The 25,672-nt window shown below is 39.7% G+C and overlaps 2 protein-coding genes across 11 annotated transcripts in view; both read left to right on the top strand.

Annotated features, from left to right (window-relative positions):
* LOC119154554 lies at window positions 1-18,752 on the top strand. Of its 2 annotated transcripts, XM_037402234.1 has the most exons (3): window positions 1-7,679; window positions 9,504-10,157; window positions 14,572-18,752. In XM_037402234.1, the coding sequence occupies exons 2-3, from the start codon at window positions 10,079-10,081 to the stop codon at window positions 15,429-15,431; spliced, it is 939 nt and encodes a 312-aa protein (XP_037258131.1). In that variant the 5' UTR covers window positions 1-7,679; window positions 9,504-10,078; the 3' UTR covers window positions 15,432-18,752. The 2 variants fall into 2 exon arrangements, with proteins under 2 accessions (XP_037258131.1, XP_037258133.1); XM_037402236.1 differs by lacking the exon at window positions 1-7,679 and having other exon boundaries at window positions 8,400-10,157.
* Window positions 1-25,672, top strand: part of SHANK2 (SH3 and multiple ankyrin repeat domains 2) — a 354,838-nt gene that overhangs the window by 313,419 nt on the left and 15,747 nt on the right. For 7 of the 9 annotated variants that reach the window (XM_037402231.1, XM_037402233.1, XM_037402227.1 and 4 more), the window contains 5 exons: window positions 366-374; window positions 3,156-3,176; window positions 20,412-20,542; window positions 21,890-22,001; window positions 23,122-25,534. In XM_037402231.1, the coding sequence (XP_037258128.1) occupies window positions 366-374; window positions 3,156-3,176; window positions 20,412-20,542; window positions 21,890-22,001; window positions 23,122-25,534 (2,686 nt within the window). The remainder of the gene's footprint in view (window positions 1-365; window positions 375-3,155; window positions 3,177-20,411; window positions 20,543-21,889; window positions 22,002-23,121; window positions 25,535-25,672) is intronic. The other 2 variants (XM_037402230.1, XM_037402228.1) reach the window with 1 other exon arrangement.

The following is a 25,672-nucleotide window of genomic DNA, read 5'->3' as shown; positions in this document are numbered from 1 at the left end:
TTGACAAGCATGCTGCCATAGTAGAAATGTAAAAAAAATATATATACATATCTATATGTGTGTGTGTGTGTATATATGTTAAATTGACTAAAAGGAACTGCACTGTGTACAGTATATAGAACAGAAAAGGTTTTAAGAATGCTGCATCTTTGGAAAGTTCAAATGTGCATGATTTGCATGAATAATTTTTTTAAAACTTGTGCCTTTACTGCTACGCAAGAGAATGTTGATACATTTTGTGCATCACCAAAGTTTAGCACATCTACTAAAAAGTAATGCCGTTATCATATTTTGTTAGCTTTGCTTTCTAAATTTTCACTTCATCTAATATTGTTTTATTTTAAATTTCTGTGGCCTCTCATTAGTGGATAAAGGTAAGCTGCCAGAAGCTGTTGTTAAAAAGCTGACAGTGTTAAAGCAGCTTCAACTTCAACTTGTTTTCATTAGATTCTGATCTGAAAAAGCGCATATTGTGATATCACTTTGACTTCTGTGCATGATATAAACTTAGTTGTTCTCACTATTGGTAGTAAAAAAGTATGAGCATTCAATCTTTTATTTGCTAATTTTAAGAAATATGATTATAGATTCCTTTGCTTGATCATCCACATTCTAGATATGCTATTTCTTCAGGAATTTTTGTTTATTTTCTAGAAATAAGGAAGGCAATAGTTCTTTTCTTCCCGGTTTTAATGTTAGATCATTAAAAAGTGAAATTTCTGCAGCTAGTTTAATAAATATGTTATGAATGGACCATATATAGAGAAATATATATGGACCATATAAAGAGAAAATCCCAGTGCATATTTACATATGGCTGTTACACTAAAACAGTGTTTTTAGCAAGTGATAATTGGGTATAAAAACAGGCCACATCCCTCATTGCAGAGTAATAGAGTCTATCTCACAATAAAACCATTTTTCCTTGTAACCCTACATTGATTTATATACTGACATTTTGGGGGTTTTTTTCTGGCATGGACTCATATGAAGGCCAACTGAAAGGAATCAAAGCCTTGTGCCCACTTTTTTTCCCATGGAAGTTAATGCTTTCTGGGGCAGATGGACCCCATCTGTCCTTTAGTGAATCAAGTTGCATAGCTTCAGTGGGAGTTCTTAACAACAAAGGAGTGCTGAAGTGGTTACTGTCTTCTCTGTGGTATAATAACCAAATGAGGACCAAACAGAATCAGTCTGGTTATTTAGCTTCAACAGATCTCAGAAAAATTGATTTTTCTGTGCCAGGAAGTTTAGGAGTTTGACTAAAGGTTTCAACATTTTGTGAATGCTCCGTAATTTTTCTCCCAGGATTAACATGTCAAATATTATTTCTGGAGCCACTTTTTGTGTCTGAGTATTTTGATTTGTTTTCCCTTCAGGGAGTGCTAAGAGCTTGTAAAACTTTGCTGGCTTATCAGCAAACCTTCCCAAGGGGACAGAAATACTTGGGTACCATTTTTCCCCCCTTCATTATCCTCTTCTGCAAATCAATTTCAAACTGAGGATATTCTTCTATTTCTCTTACTTTTCCATCTTATATACTAGGTACTGTTCTTACAGCAGAGAGAAGCAGCACTCTTTTCTAGGGGAAAATAGCTTATAATTCAGTGACGGCACTTCTGCAGTGAAGACACATCATATTTTAGCTTTCTCACCCCATATTGAGGTTATAGTACTTGATCTGCTATTTGTTCTCATCAGCTGGCAGAAACCAATGCAACTCTTGTGACTAGAAGCCATGGGACTTATTTGAATCTTTAAGTATGTTTCCCATCCATATCTTTATCAAGATGGGGCAAATATTACAGTGACAAGACTTCACTATTCTGAAGAATAGTCCCAAACCACATTCCAGAAGTCTATATCCCCTAATAAAGCTGTAGGAATACTAGACCATGGCAGAAATTTGTCTTCTTCCTAAGCAAGACTGTAGAAACCAGTTGTGTGATACTCTGAACATTTGCCACCCTAGCAAACAATACAACTGCTGTTATAAATAACATCTGTGGTTACCTATTTCAATATTTGTCCTGTAAAAGGGCTGTTACCAGAAGGAACAAGAATTCTTAAATTGCACAACAACCGAACAAGCTTCCAAAGAGAAAATATTCTCCCTATCATCAGAGTTGTCTTCTGACATAAAACACAGATTGTATGTGTGTATTTATATATAATTTATATATCTTTATATGTATATGTGTATATATTGGACATCTGTATGAACTATGAGAACACCCACATTTTTATATCCATTAAACTATCTAATGAATAAGCAGTTGTTTCATAACATATATGTGCAAACTAAATAGGAAGTATGTACAGATGAACACTGTGGATGTTCTCATCAATATATATGTGTAATCTTTTTTTTCTGAACTGAAGAAGCTCATAGTCTCAATAATGTCTCGTGGCAAAGGATTCCACAGGCTAATTATGTGCTGTGTACAAATGTATTTCCTTTTTATTGGTTTTAAATGTGATGCCTTTAATTTTATTGAATGTCCCTTGTTATGTAATAGAAGAAAAAGATAAATAGAAATTTCCCATTTGTTTTCCCCTAGAGTATATATTTTTGTAATTTCTCCTAGCTAAGCTAAACATCATCATTTTTAAAAAAAATTATACATCTTGCAGTCTTTACAATCACTTCCTTTGCCTGGATCTGAACTCTACATACAGTTTTTATTGACATGTTTTTAGCTACTCTCTTCTCCATAATACTGAGCAGATATATCAGTTGTTCTCTTTCAAATGAGTTAATCCAAAATATGACAGGTAACGTGTGGTAACAATTCCTTTCCACTTCAATCTGCAAAGATCTGAAAATGCCCAGTTACCATAGTTTGAAAACTCTGGTATCAATAAGTTGCCCCAATTACTGTTTTTAAAAAGAAAATTAGAAAAAAATATTGTACATGTATCCCTAATATCTGCAGGGGAAAAAATTCTTCAAGTATAAACCCTGATAAACTGTGCTTTTGCCAAGCTGTTTATCTGCTGTGGTTTGATAGATAATGCATAGTAGAGGCTGGCAGGGAGAGACTAACTTCTTAGATGGAAGAAAAATGTTTATGCTCAAAGTGACAGACAAGGATTTAGCATATAAAAATTACCTTCAGAATTGATTCACAGTTCATTCCCTTTCTGTTTCCAAGCTTCAGTACGGAAGAAGAAGGGTAAGGGGAAGCATTTTGTCTCTTGTTTAACCTGTTTCTCACCTTTCCATAGTGAAGGATAATAACATAATGTAAATGTTGGCATATGGTCCAGTTTATTTTATGGTGTCAAATGTACATTAATTATTGTATATGTTTTTTAGTTATTTAGTTAATAAATTGCAAACACACTAAGAACTCAAACAGAAGACTACATTTGAAAATATACCCCACATTTCTTCCTTTTGTCTCCTTTCCTTCATCTTGCCTTTTTTTCCTTCTTTGTATCCAACTCTTTTCCAAACCCTTCCATATCATCTCCTCACAGTTACTGTGCTAACTGGCAGCCACAGAGAACATGTGGCCAGTAACATATCCTCAGTGTAGTCCTACGTTAGTGATTTTGCTTGTCTTTTTAATGGCCAAATGTTACTCCCATAACCACACTGTCTCTGTCTCAGGAAATAGGGATCTTGCACACAACACTTGAACTTTTGACCTGGAGAAATGCTGCTCCGCACAATTTTAAGTTTTCAATATACCATCTTCCACACTGTCCCGTATGCATGGAGTGCCCTCCCTGAACTGATTCATAAGGCCACTACCTTCTCCTTGAAATCTCTCCTAAAGACCCACTTCCCCTGTGATCCCTATTAAACAATCATCTAGGTAATGACGGCTAGGCAGAGGGGCAGGTAGAAATAGTGGTGCTATTTTAGTAGGGTTTATAAATGTTAATGTATATATATGTATACAAAGTTTGTTTGTGTTTAGCTGTATTTTTCCATACTTCTGTATGTCATTTTGCTTTCTTAGATTGTAAGCTCTCCTGAGCAGGGACTGTGTCATTTACACGTTTTCATGACGTCTAGCCCAAGGAAGAGTCTCGAACCTCCCTGAGCCCCTGGGTGATAGCTGGTAAACCAGTCTGCATCTTGCTTTTCGACAAAGTTCAGTGTCATGGAAAGGAAAGCTAGGCTGTAGGCAGTGTCTTCTCTTGACAGGGAAGCTTTTGCTTTTTAACATTAAAGAAGACAAAATTGGGTTATATTCCACTCTATTTTTCTGCTCTTTCCTGACCTGCTTTCAGGTCGCTAACAGAGGTTCCAGCTGGTGATATTTTTTGTTCTCCATTCAGAGAATATGACAGAATAAACCCAATTGCTACTGGTATTTTTCTGAAAAAGACAATTTGGCAGCATATAAAAAATCTTCATGTTGTTATTGTAGGGTCTTCTGTTAACAAAAATTCAGTTTTCTGGGTCATAGGTGAGGGAGGCATTGAGATGAGAATGATGGCTTTTGTGGTTCTGTTTGACTGGGGGGTTTGGTTGTCGTTTGAGAGGGGTTCTGCTTCATTGGGAGGATAGGAGAAGGGAAGGACATAGGTTGTATTTTTTTATATTTAGGCTAGAAGAGACAACGTTTGTGTCTAAAGAGATAGGTAGTAAAATCTTCAGGTTCACAGCAGTATGGCATGGGCAGTATTATCATTTTACTGAAGTTATGAATAGCAGGAATTACTAAAATGTAAACTGTACATCATCTGGACCACTGACTTTCTGCTTACAGTAGTTGCCTGACTCAGAGAGATAGCATCCAACTTCAAAATGGATGTTTGGAAGGAACGTGTTTTCAACAGTGAAACTGCTTTCTGGATTTTGTGGGACATCTGGGAGGGGGAAGAGGCATTATTTTTAATTTTTTTGTGTGTGTGACTTGTAGGTTTCCAAGAATTGTTGAATGAGTAAGTTATGGCAACATGTAAACTAACGGTTAGTTGTAGCAGCAATTTTTTGGAGGCACGACTTAAAGTATAATTCCAGGTTATGCGTAGCTAGCCCATTAATACTGAAGAATAACCAAAATATTCATGCAGCAAATTAAAACCAAGATTTGAAAATCCTCTAAGAATAAAACATAAAAAGAAAAAATTTTGGTTATAGTTTTCATCATCACTACAGAAAATAGGTATCATTAGAGTTTCAAAACTAGTATTTTAAAATAATAGATTTAACTCTATTCATAAAAAGTTTATGTGGCTCATGAAAACCTTGTTTTTAAAGGCTTTTTCCTTCATTTTTTGTTTCAACTTACCTATCAATAACTTTTTGTGGATGGAGTATTTTAAAATTATATGCTACTTAAGGAACACATCCATGAATTAACATCTGTAAATAGCTAGATACATGATTTAAAAGTTTCATGCTCCTAAGCTTTTTTTACTGCCAGGAAATGGGTTTGATTTAGTGAGCAATTTGGGATTTTCAGGAAAGCTAAAGTGGATAGTGTTTAATTTTAAAAACCTAATAGAAAAATCCTCTAAAAGAAAGTACAAAATGGAGAACAGAGCAGGCTAAATTTTCATAGTGAAATGGGGATGACAACACAAATAATTCTTCTGCATCAATAAGTACTACTTTGACAGTGTCACACAATTGTCAGTTGTGAGCTAGGGGTGGTGGTTTGTTTGATTTGACATGGTAATCAATATAAAAGAATCCCTCTATATGTGTTGATACTGACCTTTGAGCTGTGATGTGGGCTACAGTAACAAATACAAACATAGGGTTTTCCTCCTTTGAAGAGTCTAGATGCTAATACCACCTCAGATACAGAATAACTGTGATATCAACACAGAACATCGTTACCTGGCATCAAGTCTTAGCAGCATTTGAATGGAAAAATATCAGTTGATGGCATTCAAAAGAAATATTATTAGCTCTGTCTGCAATAAGCATTCACACTTCATCCCATTCCTGTTGTCCATTGTTTCAAAGGTGGCACGTTCTAATGGCATCTGAAACAATGAAATTGCAGAGCAAATACATATACATGAATGCCAAACAGCGGATTAGCTTACAGTGTTATTTTATGTTTGAAGAAACCACTCACAAAGACGTCTGGGTTCAAAAATAATATTTTTATTTCGCTTTGGTGGAGTTGATGATGGAGATTTGTCTGCAGGAAACAATGGAAATACCATCAAAGCAACTTTTACAACACTCACTGCGTCGACTCCTTTGATAGTTTCCAGCATCTCCAGTGCTTCTGTGTAGGAAGAAGGTTTTCTGATCTTCACCAGACACTGTATTTTAGAAGATGAGAGCAAAAGACATCAGGCTTAATGAAGAATTCTTGAAGGGTATCCTTGTAAGTAATTGATTTGCATTACGTATTTGAAATTCTAATGAGATAGCAATATAATAATAAGATCAAGTTTGTCATCAGGTGGTCATTTTTCATGAGCATAAAGCAGTGACTCTGGGTGGAAGTTCTGAAGTGTATGTGTGAAAAAATACGGGCCCCATTTTTTGTTGCTGTAGCAAGGTTTCAAGTTTTATGACTTGTAGTCTTAACTTGTAGGGAGTCCGCAGCAGTGTAAGAAGGTATAGGGTGAGGACCATGCCTACGACATATGTGCTTTTAAAACACTTTGTAAGAGAAAAGTATTGAAAATCAGCACATTTCTAGGAGAACAATGCTAACCCTGTTTTCCACTGAAAAGAAGCATTGGCACCTAGCTGGCAATGTGCTGATGGCACAGAATCTTAAATTAACAGGTAACTCAGTACTGAACACTTCCTCAAACCAGGGTTTGTCTTGTGTCAGGTGGGCAGCTTGAACTAACATTCTGAAAACACTGGGAATCCTGAGCAGAGGTCAGCCGAGTCTCTGTGTGGGTGTTCTCATGTACACTAGTATTATTTTGGATTTATCAGCTTATTCTTGAGTGTGTAGCGCCCTTTCATGACACTTGTTTTTCTTTACTACAGGACAGTAATTGAAAAGGTTTTCAAAACCTTTCTGCATCAGCCAAACAAGACAATGGTATAAAAGAAGTTGGAAAAGGAATTGTAAGTGTTAAAGAACATGTGGGTTTTGTAGCATTTGGAAACAGACAAATTAAATATGTTGGTATATGTGAGTGTCACTTGCGCAGATATTATTAATTGAATATCTAACCACATACTCAAAATCATGAGTGTTTGAGGAACAGTAAAAGTTGCATGTGTTTTCCAACATGGCACAGTTAGGGCAGTGGAAAACTTTTTCAGCACTTTTAATGTATTCTCTCTCTTTTTCAGGAGCCAGGGAGATGAAGGACTTATCTCCCTCATCTCAAAACTCCCTTTGCTGCTATTTCTCTTTTTTTTTCTTCAAATGTTGATATACCCATGTTAATTCATTTCTAATATAATTAAAAATAAATGTTTTTAGATAATTCATCATAGTTTGTTTGGTTTTTCCCCTCGGTGTGGAAGCGTGAAGAGTTAAGTGTAAGAACCGAGAAGGCTGCAAGTGTCTTAGGTCCTCCACCTTTCTTTTTGGTTTCTTTCTGTTGATTGTCTTTCTTTTGTGACTAGGCCAAATTTTCAAATGCTGTCTCTTAAACAGAACATCAAATTGCCACTTAAATTCCACCTGGCTTGCAGGGCAGGAGTGGGTATTGACTATATTCTCTGCTTTGTTTTTGTTCTTAAACAGAAACCACTGTTAGACAATGACCATTCCTCTTTCAAGGTAGGCTGAATTGTAAGGCTTCAGGATTGCAGGTGCATTTTAAATGCCTGTATAATTATTTCATTAATTGAACATACTGTTAAAGAGCTGGTACTTGAAAATTGTATCTATAGAAAGAACTTCAACATACCTGGTTTTTGCCTTCCGTAAAATTACTTTTGTTGGTGTGATTATAATGTGTAAATGTGACTTATATGTACTAATGCAAAGATATTTTCAGCCATAGAAACACAAATAAGACTGACTTTCAAGAAAGTTTTGATAGTTCTTTATTGTGAATACATACAACTTGTTTTCATAAATCATGTAATGGTATTTATAGATACTCAATGTTAAATGATTAATTTTAGTCACTAAACAGTTTTTATGTTTTACTGATTTATTTTACATAATTTTCCCTTTTTTGGATTTTAGTGTACTTTGTAGAGTTTAGAGTACCCCAGAGAACATACAAGTATTTTTACTCAATTTTCATAGAAGGAAAGTGTTTTGAATGGCTCATGGTTTTGACTGTATTGCAAAGCACTTTTGTTATTTCCTCATTATGCTAACTGCTAAAGTAATATTCTCTGCCTATTGTTTGCAGTATGGTAAATATGTGATTTTGGCATTGTAATTTAAGCACAATCCTGCAAATTGTTCATTGGGGGGGGGGGGGCGCGGCCAGGCTGGAAGTTAATGCTGGGGTGGGGGGGAGGGGGATGGGGGGCAGGGCGGACAGGCAGGCTGGAAGAAGTTAATTCCATATTAAAATGTGCTCATGGTGGCAGATTTATGAGGATTAGCTTAATTGCCTAGATCAAAATCTATTTCTGTATATTTTTAACTATACATTTACATGACATAACTGCAGACTGAACTTGTTTCTTCCCTCTAAATATGATCATAAACAACAACTGTGCTTTTAAATCTTAATATTTAGTACTCTTGCTCTGAAACAATGCTTTAGCAAAGTTTAGTCTTTAAATGCTTAGCAGTATGCTGAAGGCCTAGTTATACTTTATCTACTTTTCATCTTTGATGATTTTTTATACATCTATTCCTATTTCAATAGGTAAAAAGACAGGCGTTAGTTTTCAGTGGACTCAGCTCATGTAACAGAGATCCATTTTTAACCATCCTCAAATAGGAGTCACTTGTTTTTCCCCAGAGACATGAGATCTATTCATCAAGTACAGTTGCTTCTATGACAAGCAACGCTATCGTATAAACTTCTACGGTCTGATCAAGCTTTCTTTTGAAATCAGTAGGTTCTCATCTGTCTGCTACCACCCCATTAGTACTGGAGAGCTGTTCTAGAAATGTTTTCATCTGCTTCTTTGAAAGTGTTTTCTAGATTCCCATATGTACTGTTTGCCCAAATTGTCCTTTACGTAGTCCCTTCCACCCATAGACATTCACCCTGAAGTATTTGTCGAGTTACTTCCCAGCTATTCTTTTATAAACTAAGCAGGGCAAGGTCTTTTGCATATGTATGGGAAGTGACAAAAGTCTAAAAGGAATACAGTGTAAATAAGTGCACCTACTTGGTTTAGGTGCTTTTTATTAAACTTACATGCATAATCACTCTTGGTCTTTATGCTAAAAGCTACTTTTAGTTGAAAATAAAAGATATTTTAAAAATTAATCCATAAGATAAAAGCAACATCACAGCCATACTGTTATGTAGTTTAAACAAATATGCATTTTTAATAAGCACCTGTAAAGACTACCCCTTTAGTTTTAGTACTGCTTATGTAACTGATTTTTGCAGATTATTGACAAGGAAACAAATTGTAAAGGCTAATGAAAGAAATTAAACTAAACTTGCGAACTCATATTTAGGGAAGGCGATGGAACAAAATATGTGCATATGCAGTACCTGACATTAAGGGCTATGTGCCTAGACCTGTTGACAGCAAGGAAGAATGAATGTCCTGTGTTCCCATCACTTTTCAAAAGGAAAAATACATGTGCCAAATATTTGACTGTGGTTGACTGCAGATGCTAGAAAAGGTGGGTGATACTACAGCATATAGGTGCAATTGGCATTGTATGAAGTTTTGCATAACTGATTGCGCCTGGTACAGTTTCTGTCTGTATCTATCTTAGGTATTTACAAGGCATCTATCACCTTGGTACCTAAGCAGTTTGAAAAATGCACCCACCCCAGGAGGCATGATGCAGATACAGGCAGAGGCCCAGGTCCAGAGCAGCAGAGGCAGGTCCCAGGAAGCTCCCCAACTGTGTTACCGCTGTTGTTGAGCTCCTGGCCCACTTGTTGTGGCCAAGGAACATCTCCACCTACCTGTCAGCAGGAAGACGGTACCCCACCCCTCACGTCCAGCTCCACTGGTGGGGAAGCTGAAAAGCAAAGATAATGGAAAAGGCAACGATCCAGTAGCAGAGGTGAAACAGAAATGGTGGGATTTCAAAAGGAGGGATTCTTAAAGAGCAGCACATCTCAGGGGAGGGATCAGCTGCCAGTCCAAGTGGCAGGTAAGGCACGACACAGGCATAAATCTCAAATGTTCTTCAGTGAACAAAAGTTAAAGAAATACCTCTGATGTCTCTAAAGTTTGTCTATATGCAAAGCCCTGCTCTGTTCTTGGCCTCTGTCTCAGTCCTCTAACCCTGCAGCTGAAACGACTGTTCAGTTCTTTGTGTATTTCAACCCAATAATTGCTGCAATCCTAAATATGTCTAATAACAAACTTAAAGGACTCTCACTGCTAATGAGCGTTGTGGTGCAAAGAGACAGCATGGTATAGCAGTCCTCCAAAATGATGGACATATTCATGAACCTAAAGGCTGGAATAATCCTGGCTTCTAACCACCACGTTCAGAACAGGATCGGGCAAACCACAGATCACTCTTGCAGGCACAAAAAGATGGAGCAGTTCTCCTGTGGCCACCAGGAGCAATTGCTGATCTACCACATCAGACCAAGCTCTGTACCAGCCCAGTGCAAACACCCATCCAGGCAGCCAGCTACGGGCTTTGCTGCAGAAAAAAAGGATCTGTCTAACAGGAAGGAAAGGAAGATAGCCAGGACTTTGATGAAGGTTCACTAGTTACTCTCATATGGACCACTTTAATAACAGATCTCTTTTTTTTCTTTAAACACAACAGAATCAGCAAGGTAAAACAAAAATCAGTCTTTAGAGACCTGTAAGTCCCATGTGACTTTTGGAAATAGCTGCGTAGTACTCAAAGTTTAAGTGCAGTGGGTCACTGACTTCCAGATGTTTGCATTTCTGTTAGCATATATGCATGCTCCTTTCTGACTCCCTTACTTTGTCACTTAAGTCATGGGAGTTGTGCCCTGTCAGAGCGAGGGACATGAGGTTAGGAACATGAAGGAAGTCACAGCTTTGGAGACTGCCAGTTTGTTGGCTGATATCACTAGGTATAAATATAGAGATATCTATAAAAGCCGTAAGTGACCTATTTTGCCTGTAAGTCAAATATATCTCTGTGAGCAAAATGCTGCATGTAGGAATGGTGTGCAAGGTGGAAAGAACTAGAAAGATCAGAGAATCTGACCTCTTGCCTTTGCTTCACACCTAAGGAAGCTAGCTGTGCTTCTTTGTATTTAAAGCTTGATTTTAGAAGAGAGAGATTTTTTTAAAGCCAGTTAACAGCCACGCTGATACATAGTTTGGTCCATAGCCAGTTCTGATTTGACAGTGTTAATGGTAAGGCAGTTTATCTCAACGAGATAAAGGCAGGTAGCTGAGTTAATTCTTTCAGCCAGCTTTAATCCTACTGTCAATGGCTGTCCAAAGCAGTCAGCCTCTTCTCTGGCCGATAAGGAGTTTCTGGCCGAGCCAAGTTTTCCAGTGCCCCTACTGTAACTGGCATGCCTTTTCCACAGCACCAACCTAGCCACCAGTGCAATCATCTTACCAAGACCTGGTCTGAATTTAGGGCAACCTTTGGTCATCAAGGAATGGATTTATTGGGCAGAGACTGACACATTCATCGAGGTGGTGTCAGCCATTGACCTTCAGACAGTTTTCCCTTGATTGCTCTGTAGTGAACAAAAGCTTGTGTAAGGCCATGCTTGTGACACACCCTTGGTTTTCCCATGCCCCATGTCAATGCTTCACAAAGCTTCCAGAAATGGCAGTTGTTGAACACTTTGTTACAAATAATAACAGTTACGGCTTTTTCATGGCTAGTCAAGTTAACAAACCTATCCTAAAACCTGTGAATGTATTCATTATTCATAAGTATTCGCCAATAGTTTCCACAATTAACTTTCTGCTCAGGGGTTTTCACACACTGTTTGCTTGTACTCTTTGTCATTTGTGTTATTGGTCACCTATGCCAGATGCTGTTCTTTCAGCTCTGAAAGACTGAAAACACTGATTAGGAGGATAGAAAGTGGTAAATTTCCATAGAGAATTAGGAACTTTGCAAAAATTTGTTGTGTTTGTCAGAGAAACGTTTCTTCGCAAGCCTCTGGCAAATGTGTAAACATGCACAAATAACAAAAGTGTTATGATCCCCCTGAATCTGAACAAACTAACCACTCAGTGATACTATTTACAGAAATATTCATAAATGAATGTGGGGTTTGGAGCTTTCTTATTTTGTTTTGCTTCAGTTTTTTACTTTTAATTGAGTTTGCTTCTATTACATACCAGTTGCTAGGTGGGCTCTGTTTAGAACACTTGTCAGGAAAACGGAGTTTTCAAATACAGGGAATTTTCTGATGACATGTCAAAAGAAATACCAAGACATTTTGTATGACCAGTGTCTCTAGCAGAATGAATATATATGATCCCTTATCTTTCTCAGATTCCATAGAATTTAATTGAAATGTGTGTTTGCTATGTGTGGTAAAAACAGGACCCCTGGTTTTTTGTTCTTTTTTTATGTGTACTCAAATAGGAAAATGCTGAGAAGTAATTTCATGGTCCTACACTATAGTTGTTAAGAGAGATTTGGTAATGAAGGATTGCAGCTATGGCTGTATTAGGCAAAGGGGGAGAATAATTGCAAAGGAAGAAGCAGTTATTACAGTTAGGTTGATATGCGGTCCCTTTCAAATATCCATGGAGTGGAAGAGCCAACGATTGCATGACAGTTTGTCCCTAAAATTCATTTTCATAAGGAGCTCATGCGTTTTTACAAATACAATCTCATCCTCACTTTCCATAAAACATGCAACTGGACAGTCCAGCCAGACACAGAATGTGAATACTTTGAATGTGAATACTTTGAAGTAGTGAATATGCCAAATGCACAAATAATATCCATTATTGTAGCATTTAAAAAGTCATAATTACGTTAAGCCACACAGAGTCCCTTTTAGAGCAGTATAATACTGGAGGCACTTGGGTGTGGAAATAATGAGTGCCACATTAGGGTAGACAGAGACTGATATATAGGAGGAGGGATCCTTGGGTCTGTCAGAAGGAGCTTTCATTTAAAACCATATAAAATAACATAAAAAAGATTAAAAATCAAACAAAAAATAACCAACCCTGATTCATAAACAGAACCAGAAGTATTGTTTAATATGACCTCAGCAACACTTTCCAGGTATAAGCTTACAGCTTCAAACTGAGGTCTGAAGAGCAGCATATAAAGTATTTCAAAAAGCAGAAATTAACCCTTGAAGAATAGCATTTTTCAAGAGCAGGATGCCACCGAGTAGGCCTGAAACTGATCTGGCATTCAGACCACTGTAACGTGAGCAGCAGCCAGCCAGCTAGCAACAGTCAGCCACTGCTGGTCAGGGCTGTTCTACAGACAGCAGCGCTTCTCTCAGGTATCCCTTGCCTGAGTGTAAGGAATGCGAGCTCTTTGGGCATACTGCAACTTTTTAGTCAGACCACCCCAGATTAATTTCTGATGACCAAATTGTCCCATCCCGTCCCATCCCCTCAAAAAAAATGCTAAAGTGGACTTGGTTTTGTATCTGAAGCATGGGAAGGGCAAGAGTTACGGCCACCGACTCATGTAATCAAGAATGGTGCTGGGCAGATCGTGCTCTACTATGAGCTAGTGATCGCTGTGGGTGCAAAAAGCGTAGCCATTTCTAGCCTTTGGGAGTGCATTTTATGTAGGGGAGGATTTTGAGTAAGCACATACATAATATCCTTCTCATTAATGTCTATAGCAATGCCTCTTTGCACACTAAGCAGCCACAGGGAAGCACTTGCACCCAGATTTCCACCATGTGCCCTCAGGCAAGGGAAGAGGTAGCCAGGGGAGGGAAAACGAAGTTTATTTTCAGAAGATGCTGAGATCCTGGCGAGCAATGCCCTCAGATAGCGTTACCTACCATTTGGAGGAAAGAACGAGAAAAATCTGGCAAATGTTGGGGAGGGCATTGCTCGCAGGATAAATGCTGTGGACGGCCACCATCGCGCTGTAGCAGTGGTTTGGGAGAGAGCGCACTGGGGGTGGGGGTGACGTGAGACGTCGGACAAAAGTGAAGATAGCCAGCAGTGCTTCAGAACAACAAAGGGCTGCCCTCAGCCAGTGGTGGAGCACATCTGGCACCCCAGGAAGCTCAATTGGACACTTGGCCCTGAGCTCGTCCCAGGGATTTCTGACTGACACCACTGCAGTGCATAGGTGAGCTTTTTGCTAGGTTCACTGACATTTCCTGTCACAGTTACGATGAGGTGAATTGGTAGTTCCTGCCTTGGGATGCAGCATGGCTGTGTGTGTTATGGGTATAGGACAGTGTGCATTTATACCAAAAGTGGTTAATAACATCAACTGCCACGTGCCCAATGCAGTCACTAAACTTTAGTCCGCCCTTCCGTTTGCCCAAACACATACACTCTGGCTTCCCAACTGGCTTCTTTCTATGTGTTGTCCAATGCATGTAGATACCTCCATCTGCCTGGCCTCAGATACAGTGGTTGTTGCTCCTCTATTTGATTGCCAGATGTCACTGGGGAACAAGATGGGGAGGTTCCTGGATCCTCGGGGCAAGCTGGCCATCACCGAGGGAGCTCGCTGTCCACGCCGGCTGAAGAACAGGAATCCTCGGTGCCTGCCTCTGACGAAGACTCGCCGGCCAGGACCACAGAGAGCTGGCAGTGGCCGTTGTCCTCGTCTGAAACGCACAGCAACGTTGGGGAGGATTTTGAGGGATTTCAAACACCAGCGCGGACTCCGGAGTGTACCATGGACATACAGTCTCCCGGGGATCAGTCACTCAGTAGGACTCCTCAGTTTGAAAGTGACTCTCCTGAGGAGGAGGGAAATGATGAAATGAATGAAGAGCGCTGCGGTGTTGAGCCTGTCCCTAGGGATCGGGGTTGGAGAGGGCAGCCCCAGCTAACAGAGGGAGAGAAGCTGTTGATGGAAACCAACAGTAGGATTGTGCAGCTGCTGGAAAATATCAAGAGGGAGCATGCACAGTCCATGGGTCTCATGTCACAGTCCATGGGCCGTATGGAGCTGCAGCTGGGCATTGTGGCTACCTCCACAAGAGCCATCCATAACTACCTGTCAGAGATTTTAGCTTTCCTCAAGCAGCCAAGGACGCAGGTCCTTGAAACACGCATCTCCCAAAGAGCCACCCCCCATGTTGAGTTAACTTGTGCCTCAACATGGACTGGTGAGGACGCAGTGGCATCCTCCACTGTGTGCTTACCAGGGGCCGAAGGGATGAGCGACTCTCGAGAACCACCACAGGCCACGCTGCCTTGTCGCAGTGGCCGGCTGCAGAGAGCCATAACCGAGAGGGCCTCGTTGCCCATGCCTACACGCCAGGCAAAAGGGGGAGGGAAGAAAAAATAACCACACCATAGGATTTTTAGGGTTTTTTTTAATGTGCCTGTCCTTTTAATTCTTAGCCATAAGGCCATCAGTGGCAGAATTCAACCATTTCCTACATTGGCTAACATTGTATCCTGGCTGACTAGATTAGTCTAACATTTTGTAGTTTTTATTTGCGCTGTTAACGATTTGTGCTGCTGGTATTTGAAGAACATTTGCCTCTGTTCTTTCACTTTAACTTCATACGAGCATTTTTTTACTCTGTGCCAGGCATTCATTGCTTTTCTTACAAATACAAGTCATTTCTTGAGGCAGCTGTTTTTTGAGTTTTCTTTCTCCATTATCCCATCCCCTCTGAGCAAGCATTCTGGACTTGGTGGTAAGTATACAGGTCTTGGCAATACTCGCCTCCAAAACTGTGTTCGATCAGTCTTTGCCTGGTGTTTCTGGCATGCCAGCCTGAGGTGTTGGGGTTAGCCTGTACCGGATCATGATCATTCTTATCCTCTGTGGGTCTGACAAGCTCACTTTCTAAGACCCTCGGTGGAGCTAATCCACATGTCTTGGCTATGTCGTACAATAAGTAATGTTGCCAGGATCATACCTCATATTTATCTTTTGGGGCCTGTATAGTGATGTGCCACCAGATCTATCTAGGCACCTTACTCTCATTTTCAAAGTTCCTTTTACGATGGATCTGGTGGTTTGATGGGCAGCATTATAATTTTTCCTCTGAGAGAGTCTGGGGATTTGAAACAGGAGTCACTAAGCAATGTGTTCTACGGGGATAAGAGCCATCTCCTGCAACAAATCCATTAGGAGGAGACTGTCCCCTGTAATTATCACAGATATTAATGATTTAAGAAAAAGAAAAAAGAAAAAAAAAAAAAAAGCAACTTGCCTAGCAGCCAGACCTCTTGAGAATGTAAAAGTCATGACATGCTGTTGGGTACTGTGATACTATGTCTGTGATTAAGAGCTTTTCATCAGAGACAACCTACATGTTGATAAAATGCAACTACTTTCTGTGCCTTTAGGCCATCTAATTCCTGAGGGCTGGCACCCTGAGCAGAGCATGGGTCCGACTGGTAACCCACAGGGCGGATGGAAACGCACTTTTGCAATAAATTATTTTATATCTGTTGGTGCTGCCTCTCTCGGGGGAATTTAATATAGTGGCACTCAAATTGCTATATGCATGCTGAGGCATCAGACTGGCTTATACATGTGGTATCCCTGACAGTTCTCCAAAAGGATGCTGTTACCAGGAGCCCCTTGAGCAGTGGTAACGGATTATCACAGGTGTAGCATGGCTCCTGTGTTTGACTCTCAACATGCCGTTGTAACTTCTCGTAAAGGTTCAGAAGAGTTTATATGGCAATGCAGTGATGAATTCCTCCTCTGGCAAATACTAGAGAATAATTGTAGGCCTAAAAATCCTCTTCTGTGATTACAGTTGAGCTGCGCTCTCTGTCCATTGAGCCATAGACTCTTCTTCCCTGTCTTTCTGCGAGACTGAATTTATTCAAAATAAAGCAGATAATATTTTGTTATTCAACCATTCAGCCACAAATTGCTCCCTTATAAGTGTGTGTGCGTGCGTGCTTGTGGCTGTACTTTGCTAAGTGACCGGTTTAATGACGAAATGCAGCTGGCATGGCCAACCTCCAATGCAGGTTTTTTCCACTACAGAATATTTCTTCCCTTCCACCTACATCCCGCTGCGTTCCTTTTAAGAACGCCATTGGAGGTGTGCTTCTTTGGCCACACTGTTGACACACCTCACACCAGGTGCAAATTTTTGCACCCATTCTGTGGCTTTTTTCTATCTCTTTTGTTAAAACTGTTTGTAAAAGTATCCTCAGACAATGTCCAACACAAGCTTGTAAGATTCCCCTCTCATTGGTACAAGAAATGCGTGCTGCAGAGTATTTAAGATCACAAGGAGGTTGGGAGAGAAACCGATTAGTAAGCCTGACAAATTATTCCAGTACGTGCGGCCTTTGCAACATGTGTTTCTCATGCGTACATGGTTTGCACACTGGTACTGTAGATGTGAGCAGCCTAGTTAAAGGCAAATGAAAGTTGGTCCCAGTATGCTTACGTCTTATTTCTTTGGGATGAGTTTGAATGAAGCTAAATATACTTCAGCCAGTTAATTTTCTTGGCCTAATAAGCACATTTGATAATACAGTGAGAATGTTTTTATTTTACATAGTGTTTTCACTTCAGAAGTGTGGTGCAGTTGCGGCCAGATGTTCAGATTTTGACGTATTCTGCAGGACCCGCCATGTAGCTGCTGCCATTTAGAATCTATCTCGTTCCACGTGCTGGCTGCTTCTGTAGCTTCACATTTTTTGTTGTAGTTTTCAAATGACAACCTCCACTCTACCTTTGCTTTCTCATCAAAAGCAGTAGAGCAAAAGAAGAAGCTGCGCAAATGTAGCAGTGCTGCCATTGGAAATACTGTGCGAGGAATCCCTAAAGAGTTCCTTGCAAAGCAGCTTAAGCTTTAACCTGCTCTCCTCTCCCATTTCTAAGTGCTTTAGCTAGACTTGGTAAGGCACAAAGCACCACTTGAATGGGAGCAGCTATAGGGTGAGAAGGACTGAGAACCTGTCTACAGACAAGAAACCTGCAATAAACTTACACAAAAAAAAGTTTCTTCCAACTGGAAATAGTAGATGGTATTAAGAATTGGTACCAACTGATATTTTGGTCAGATCCAAAATTAGGATCTGACTTCCAGTATTGTCTAGCAAAATCAGTGCAGTTGGAGGGTATGTATGTTTCATCCCCAAACAAATATTTTCATGCTTTTCAAGTGTCTGTCATAGCCTCATCACTCTTTCCCTGTAGCTTTTTGTTGTCTGAACGGGTATATGGTTACATGTGTCTGTTAAAAATAAAGGGGATCAGTTCTTACATGGTATATTTATATTTCTTATTTACAGATTTTGAGTACCTAGTGCTTCAGTTTCCAAAACTTCCTTCTTTCTGCATCCCAAAGACCAGTTGTTTGGCTTCTGGGATGATAAAAAGGGTGGGAGAGACTTAACAGGAAATCTCTGCCCAGTTGAAGCTCTTGGTGATAGATCCCCTGAGTATGATTCTACAGTCTAGCCGTATTTTTGCTGTGTAGGTCAAATGTTCGTGGTTATACCATTGCTTTCCAATGCCTTTTGCTGAGCAGAAGTGCAGACATTCTTCTTTCAGAAGTTCACAGTTTGTATTACAAAGTCTTATGAAATGTGACTTGAAGTTTGTTTTATTTTTGAATATATGTGATGATTTTAAGAATTTTTTTCCTTTTCTCCTTCCACTGGATGATTTAAAACCCACAAAAATAAAGCAGACCAATGAAAAGAATTGAATGCTAACTTCAATTGAAAAGAAACAGCAACACTACTCTTGTGAGACAGTTTTCAACAGTGTTCAGCTTACTGGTTCTGCTCAACCTTTCCTTTCCTGCCTGCTCCCTGACCCTCTGTGACACTGAAATATCCACTTCTAGGACAACCTTCTTCCTAACCAGAAGGCTAAAAGTTCTTCCCTCTCTTCTTCTCCTCCCATTTAAATTATCTTCCTTGCATCAGCCAGATCTACTGTTTAGAGGGATCAAAAGCTCTTTTTCTCCTGCCTTATTCCCATCCATATCCATATCCAGGGCCCTGAGTGCGCTGCTCTCCAGTGAGAGGTAAAACTTAAATCCCTAAATCTGATACTTGGCATAGTAACACCATCTCTAGACCACCCAAAGCCTGGGGTTTTTTAAGTCGATAGTATCCTAATGGAGTAGCTATCCTTGCTTGCTGAAGCAAATAATCATTTGGGAGATGGATCCAATTGCTGAAAAGTAACATTGCTCTGACTCACATTGTGGAAACCTAGGAGCCAGGCTAAGGTATTTTCCTCACGTAAATGCCACAGGCTATATAAGTAATCCTTACTTTGGTGAAACTTCCAAGGAAAAGACACTAAATTAACATGATACAGGGAAGCAAATGCAATGAAAGGCATAGTAAAGAAACCTGTTGGTATGCTTCAAGTTTGAGTTCTAGAACAGATTCAAAAATCAAACTATTTCTGCTGGCTTAGGCTAGTCAATTTCTCCATGCCTTAGTTTCATAGTAGTAGAAGTAGCAATAAAGGAGCTGTTAGGCTATAATTAGTTGATTATATATTACTTACAGGTCTTCAGTCTGAGAGAGTAACATTATGTATTAAATGCTGATAAACCTTGTTTGTGACCAAAGTTGAAGATGGGGCTAAAACTAACACTCAGCTTCGGAAGATCTTGATTAAAGTTTTTCCTGTATTTTAATATCACATCATATGGTAGATCAGAATCCCAAATCCAAATGTTGAAGTTCTCGATCAGATTTGGACTTTGCCTATTTGGTCTGTTTCTGACCACAACTAAATACATTCCTGGACTGTCCAGTCATTAAAATAAAAAATACATATAAAAGTTTCATTTAAACAAATGATGCAGTTTCTAATGCTAATCATAATCCAAGGGTGTTAGTAAATCAGGATGTGATTACTTATAGGAGAATAGGCATAAAAGAGCACTTCTGGAGTACTTGTTATTGTCCAAAATATCACTGAAATTCTGATGACTAAGTACAGTCTGCTTATCTCTATTTGAAACAGTGCTGTACAGATTCATTATTTCTAAAGGTCTTCTTTCCATTTCTATATAGATATTCTCCCTTCACATTTTGAAGGTTTGAAGAAGAGGATTGTTTTTCGAGTCACACTAAGTAAACATTAAATGCATGCAGGCTTAAAACTAAAGCATGCATGTTATGTAGCGGCAATAAAAAGTGCTCGGCTTGCACGACTTATGATGCTGAAGCGTTGCCTTGTTAAAATGCCAAAAAAACTTTTTCTTTGCATTTTTTTGAAAAGTAAATCTCTTCCTTTGACCTTGCAATACTGACATTTTCAGGTTTTGGACAAATTATATTTATTTTACTGAATACTTTTATATTACAGATAAGGTGGATGAAATAGTACCAGTTTCCAAGCCATCAAGAATTGCAGACAATGCAACTGTGGACTCAAGAGTGGCAACTATTAAACAGCGGCCTTCTAGTAGATGTTTTCCCTCAGCTACAGATATGAATGTGAGTGGTAGCTATGAAGTACTGCTTTAATTTCTGAAACTGATTGGAGGGGGTCTTTTGGCAGTGTGCAAGGCGTACAACAGAAATGAATTTACAAATGTTGCTTTATATACTCATTTTACTTTTATTACCTTGTAACTTTAAGTCTTGGTCTACTCTGCGTTTCTAATAATGTTTTTTTAACAGAACAGTCTACTTACCACTATAAAACTTTTCTCATTATATCCTTATATTTATTCTGAGACTGTCACATCGACGACATTGCTACCTCAGTGTTATTCAAACAGATGTGAACTTGTTCTGCCTGTAGTCTGAGCTGGTGAGATGCCAGTAAGTTCTGAACTTGAAGGTGTCAGTACAACACTAAACCCGAGCTAAAAAAGTTTGCTGAAAGTCAAGGTACGTCATTTCACTTTCAGCACCAGAGTTAGTGCAGCCACGCAATTTCCACTAATGTGAAGGTTTCTCCTACTGCAGGTTTTCATTATTCCTAATTGTATATATAATATCTTGATTAAATAATACATGATGATTTGTAAGGGAAGGATTGACATTAATACTACAACACATATTAAAAATTTTAACTCCAGAACTCTGAAATTGGATTATTCAGTTGCAGAATTTGCTCTTACAGAACTCTGCAAGTGAAAAAATAATTGGGTTTATTGCATTTTAAATGTATTTTTCCATTACCCACCCCTCCAAAAGAGCATCAGTCCTGATACAAGCACTTTGTTGTTCTTAAGCAGCTTGGGAGTCAAGGAAATTAAGGCTGTTGTAGGAGGCAGAAAATGAATAGTTTTGTGATGACTTACAGGAAGAAGGAACAGCTGAGTGCATTGCAATTCAGGTAGTGTTCCTCAGTTCCTAGCTGAGATGCTGACTGCCAGTGTAATCTTGCGCAAGACACCTTGAGTCTGTGCAAAACTCCAAGAACAGGTCTGTTCTTCAGAAGTGAAGAGAGCATATAGCCTGATGCAGAGTGAACGTTAATAGCTATGCAGCACGTGGCTAGGTTTTTGGAAGTGAATAAAACAAAATGCAATTGCTTATGCTTCATTTTTATTACAGCACACAAAGTGTGCCAGAAACTTAACATATTGCCTTGTAAATAATTTCAGCTAACTCCTCTTACAGCTGTTGTCTTTTATGAACATGTAAGTAAAGCCCAGCCCTCCCTTTCTCTTCACCTCCTCCCGAAATAATACCAAGTTTTTTTTATTTTCCATAAGAATTCTAAGTAAAAGGAATGGTGAATTAGCAGATATGACAGAAGAGTTATTGACATGTAAGAGAAAGACTTGCACACTTTAATGCTTGTGGGATTTTTTGTTTGCTTTTTTGTAGTCCATGTATGAGAGACAGGGTATTGCTGTGATGACGCCCACTGTACCAGGGAGTCCTCAAGGTCCTTTTCTGGGTATACCTCGGGGTACAATGAGAAGACAAAAATCGATAGGTAAAATGCTTCTCATATATAGTTTGCTTGTGCATTAATCACATATTTCTAGTAACATCGCTTCTTTCTTAAAGCATATTTCTCTAACATCTTTACCTCAGTGAATGACTGTTTAATTTTTATACAAAGTTCATGAGAAAATAAATTTGTGTGTGTAAGATGGTGTAATTTCCACATTCTGCTTTGATGGCAGTAGGCAAGTATTATGGAATTGAATTAAATTTAATTCCTCTCTTTAGAATGTTCCCCCAAACAAGGAAAGGCAGTGAGAAGGAAAAAAACCATAATCAGTACAAGCCCTTTGCAATGCGTTACCTGGGGCAAAACACTATTCCTTTTTCCTTTGTTACTGAGGCAAAACGATTGTAATGGTGTGTAGTTTACCAAGGAATCCTTATTGATCAAATGGAATAAAATTAACCTCTTTTTCATTCCAAATTATGACAATAGATGATTTTACAAAAAAAAAAAAAAAAAGAGTGGACTAAATTTCGCCTTGCTTTGTTCTTGGTAGCAATGTTTATTGATTCAGAAACACATTATGCTGATGTGAAATTAGCATCTAAATGATCCCGATATTACCCAGTTTATTTATGTTAAAAGCCGTATTTGTAATAATAGAATGTCATCTTTTGAAATGAAACATTATGATTTTTTTCCCCAATAGAATCCTTGCAGTCCCTTTGCTAAGTTTCAAATGCACCTTAAAAATTCATTAGGTTTCTAAGTTGCATTATTATATGTTTTTACGGAGTGCTAGAATAAGGCATAAGCTACTCTTCTGCACAGATTGTCTTCCCTGTTCAATAGTTTTCAAAGAAAATGTGCTTCTCTACAGCTACCTTGATGATACATAAACCCAAAGCATTTGCCTACACATCACTGATCAGTTTCATTAAAATTCTGTAGCATCCTTTTTAATTCTGGCATCTGGGTCTCTGGAAGTTCAACAAGAAAGAATGCTTATGGTAGGAATCAACCGAAAGACCTCTTTCATAATTTTGCATATGCCTCATGTCATGTGAAGTGTACCCTGGCATTTTAGGTTGGCTACAGAAATAATACAGTATGAGGGATCCCAGTGGAAGACAGCATTTTAAATATACTTTCTGATTTTTAGGAATAACAGAGGAAGAACGGCAGTTTTTGGCTCCTCCTATGCTGAAGTTTACCAGAAGTCTTTCAATGCCTGACACCTCTGAAGATATCCCACCGCCACCACAGTCCTTACCTCCTTCACCACCACCACCTTCTCCTTCTCTGTACAACTCGCCCAAATCCCTGACATCAAGGAGCTATGGAACTATTAAACCTCCATTTAATCAGAATTCAGGTTCAAAAATTTCTTTGGTTAGGCCTGAGAATGTGGGAACAATGATAAGGGACAAAGGGATCTATTACAGACGGGAACTGGACCGATACTCTCTGGACTCTGAAGACCTGTACAGTCGGAGTGCTGCATCTCAGGCAAATTTCAGGAACAAGAGGGGTCAGATGCCAGAAAACCCATATTCTGAGGTTGGGAAGATTGCAAGCAAAGCAGTTTATGTGCCGGCCAAACCAGCAAGGCGGAAGGGGATGCTGGTGAAACAATCCAATGTTGAAGACAGTCCAGAAAAGACCTGCTCTATTCCAATCCCGACGATTATTGTGAAAGAGCCATCCACCAGCAGCAGTGGGAAAAGCAGCCAAGGCAGCAGCATGGAAATCGATCCTCAGTCTTCAGAGCAACCTGGGCAACTCCGCCCCGACGATAGTTTAGGTGTCAGCAGTCCATTTGCAGCAGCCATTGCTGGAGCAGTGAGGGACAGGGAAAAGAGGCTGGAAGCAAGGCGTAATTCTCCAGCCTTCCTTTCCACAGACCTGGGAGACGAGGATGTTGGACTAACACCACCAACACCACGTATGAGGCAATCAAAATTTACCGATGAAGCAATGTTTAGTAGTGAAGATGGTTTTAGACAGCTTATGTCACCATCTCCAATTCCTGCACCTAGAGAGCCTGAAAATCTTTTTAATAGCAGTGAACCCAGCAATCAAAGTGATTCAAGGACATTAAATGCTTCGTCCAAAACGAAAGGTACTGAAAACAGTACGGTGGCAGCTAAGTCCACAAATACATCCAGCTCAGATAATTACGTTCACCCCGTCACAGGAAAGCTGTTAGATCCAAACTCGCCACTAGCCCTCGCTCTCTCTGCCAGGGACAGAGCCATGAAAGAACAAACACAGCAGATTCCAGGCAAAGGAGACACTGTTAAAGCTGACCTTAATAAACCACTTTACATCGATACAAAGCTGAGACCCAATATTGAAACGACTTTTCCTGTTACTGCTACTGTCACTAGGCAAAATACTCGTGGCCCATTGAGACGGCAGGAGACTGAGAACAAGTATGAAACAGATGCAGGGAAAGAGAAGAAAACAGAGGAGAAGAAGAACATGTTGATAAACATTGTGGATACTTCACAGCAAAAGTCAGCTGGCTTGTTAATGGTTCATACCGTGGACACAGCCAAGTCAGATGATACGCCCGAAGATGAAGAGGAAAAGAGAGCAGAAATGGAACCAAACTCTGAAAACTCCCCTCCAGAGAGGCCAGAGGGGAGTGAGGAAGCAGAAAGTGAGCTGAACGTGCCTGCTGCATCTGAGCCACCGGCATCTCCCTGCAAAACCATTGTAGCAGCGAGCTCTGTCGACGACCCTGTCATCTTGCCGTTCCGCATCCCTCCGCCACCCTTAGCATCAGTCGATATCGATGAAGAGTTTATTTTTACTGAGCCACTGCCACCCCCACTAGAGTTTGCCAACAGCTTTGATATCCCCGATGACCGTGCAGCTCCCGGTTCAGCTCTAACAGACTTGATTAAGCAAAGAAAAAATGGCACGCCTTCATCTGCACCGTTTGCCCCCAGCCAGTCAACAGATTCCTTAGACAGTAAAAAGCAAGTGGGTCTTTCAAACTGTTTGCCTGCCTCCTTTCTGCCACCCCCTGACAGCTTTGATAACGTCACTGACTCTGGGATTGAGGAGGTAGACAGTCGAAGTAGTAGTGACCATCACTTAGAGACAACCAGCACTATCTCAACGGTGTCCAGCATCTCTACCTTATCCTCGGAAGGGGGTGAGAACGTGGATACTTGTACAGTCTATGCAGATGGGCAAACATTTCTGGTGGACAAACCCCCAGTACCTCCTAAGCCAAAAATGAAGCCCATAATCAACAAAAGCAATGCACTTTACAAGGACGCGCTAATTGAAGAAACTGTAGACAGCTTTGTTATTCCTCCTCCCGCTCCACCCCCACCTCCGATCAGTGCACAGCCCAATATGGCTAAAGTTGTTCCCCAAAGGACATCTAAGCTATGGGGTGATGTGACGGAGGTGAAAAGCCCAGTTCTCTCAGGCCCAAAGGCTAATGTTATTAGTGAATTGAACTCAATACTCCAGCAAATGAACAGAGAGAAATCCTCAAAGCCAGGGGAAGGATTGGAGTCACCTACTGGAACAAAAACTGCAAGTCTCAGTACAAGGTAAATGTAATTAACCGGGTAATTTTCTAATGAAGACTTGATATTTTTTCCATCCCTGTACTAACTTCCCCTGTAAATCACATAGATTAAAGAAGAATGTACTCTTTATTGTGTATGTTTGCATAATGAATAGTCTAT

This window comes from Falco rusticolus, chromosome 10 (assembly GCF_015220075.1).
Source record: "Falco rusticolus isolate bFalRus1 chromosome 10, bFalRus1.pri, whole genome shotgun sequence".
Classification (NCBI taxonomy): Eukaryota; Metazoa; Chordata; class Aves; order Falconiformes; family Falconidae; genus Falco; species Falco rusticolus.
The sequence above is the reverse complement of the archived record's forward strand: the minus strand, read 5'-3'. Positions and strand labels throughout refer to the sequence as shown.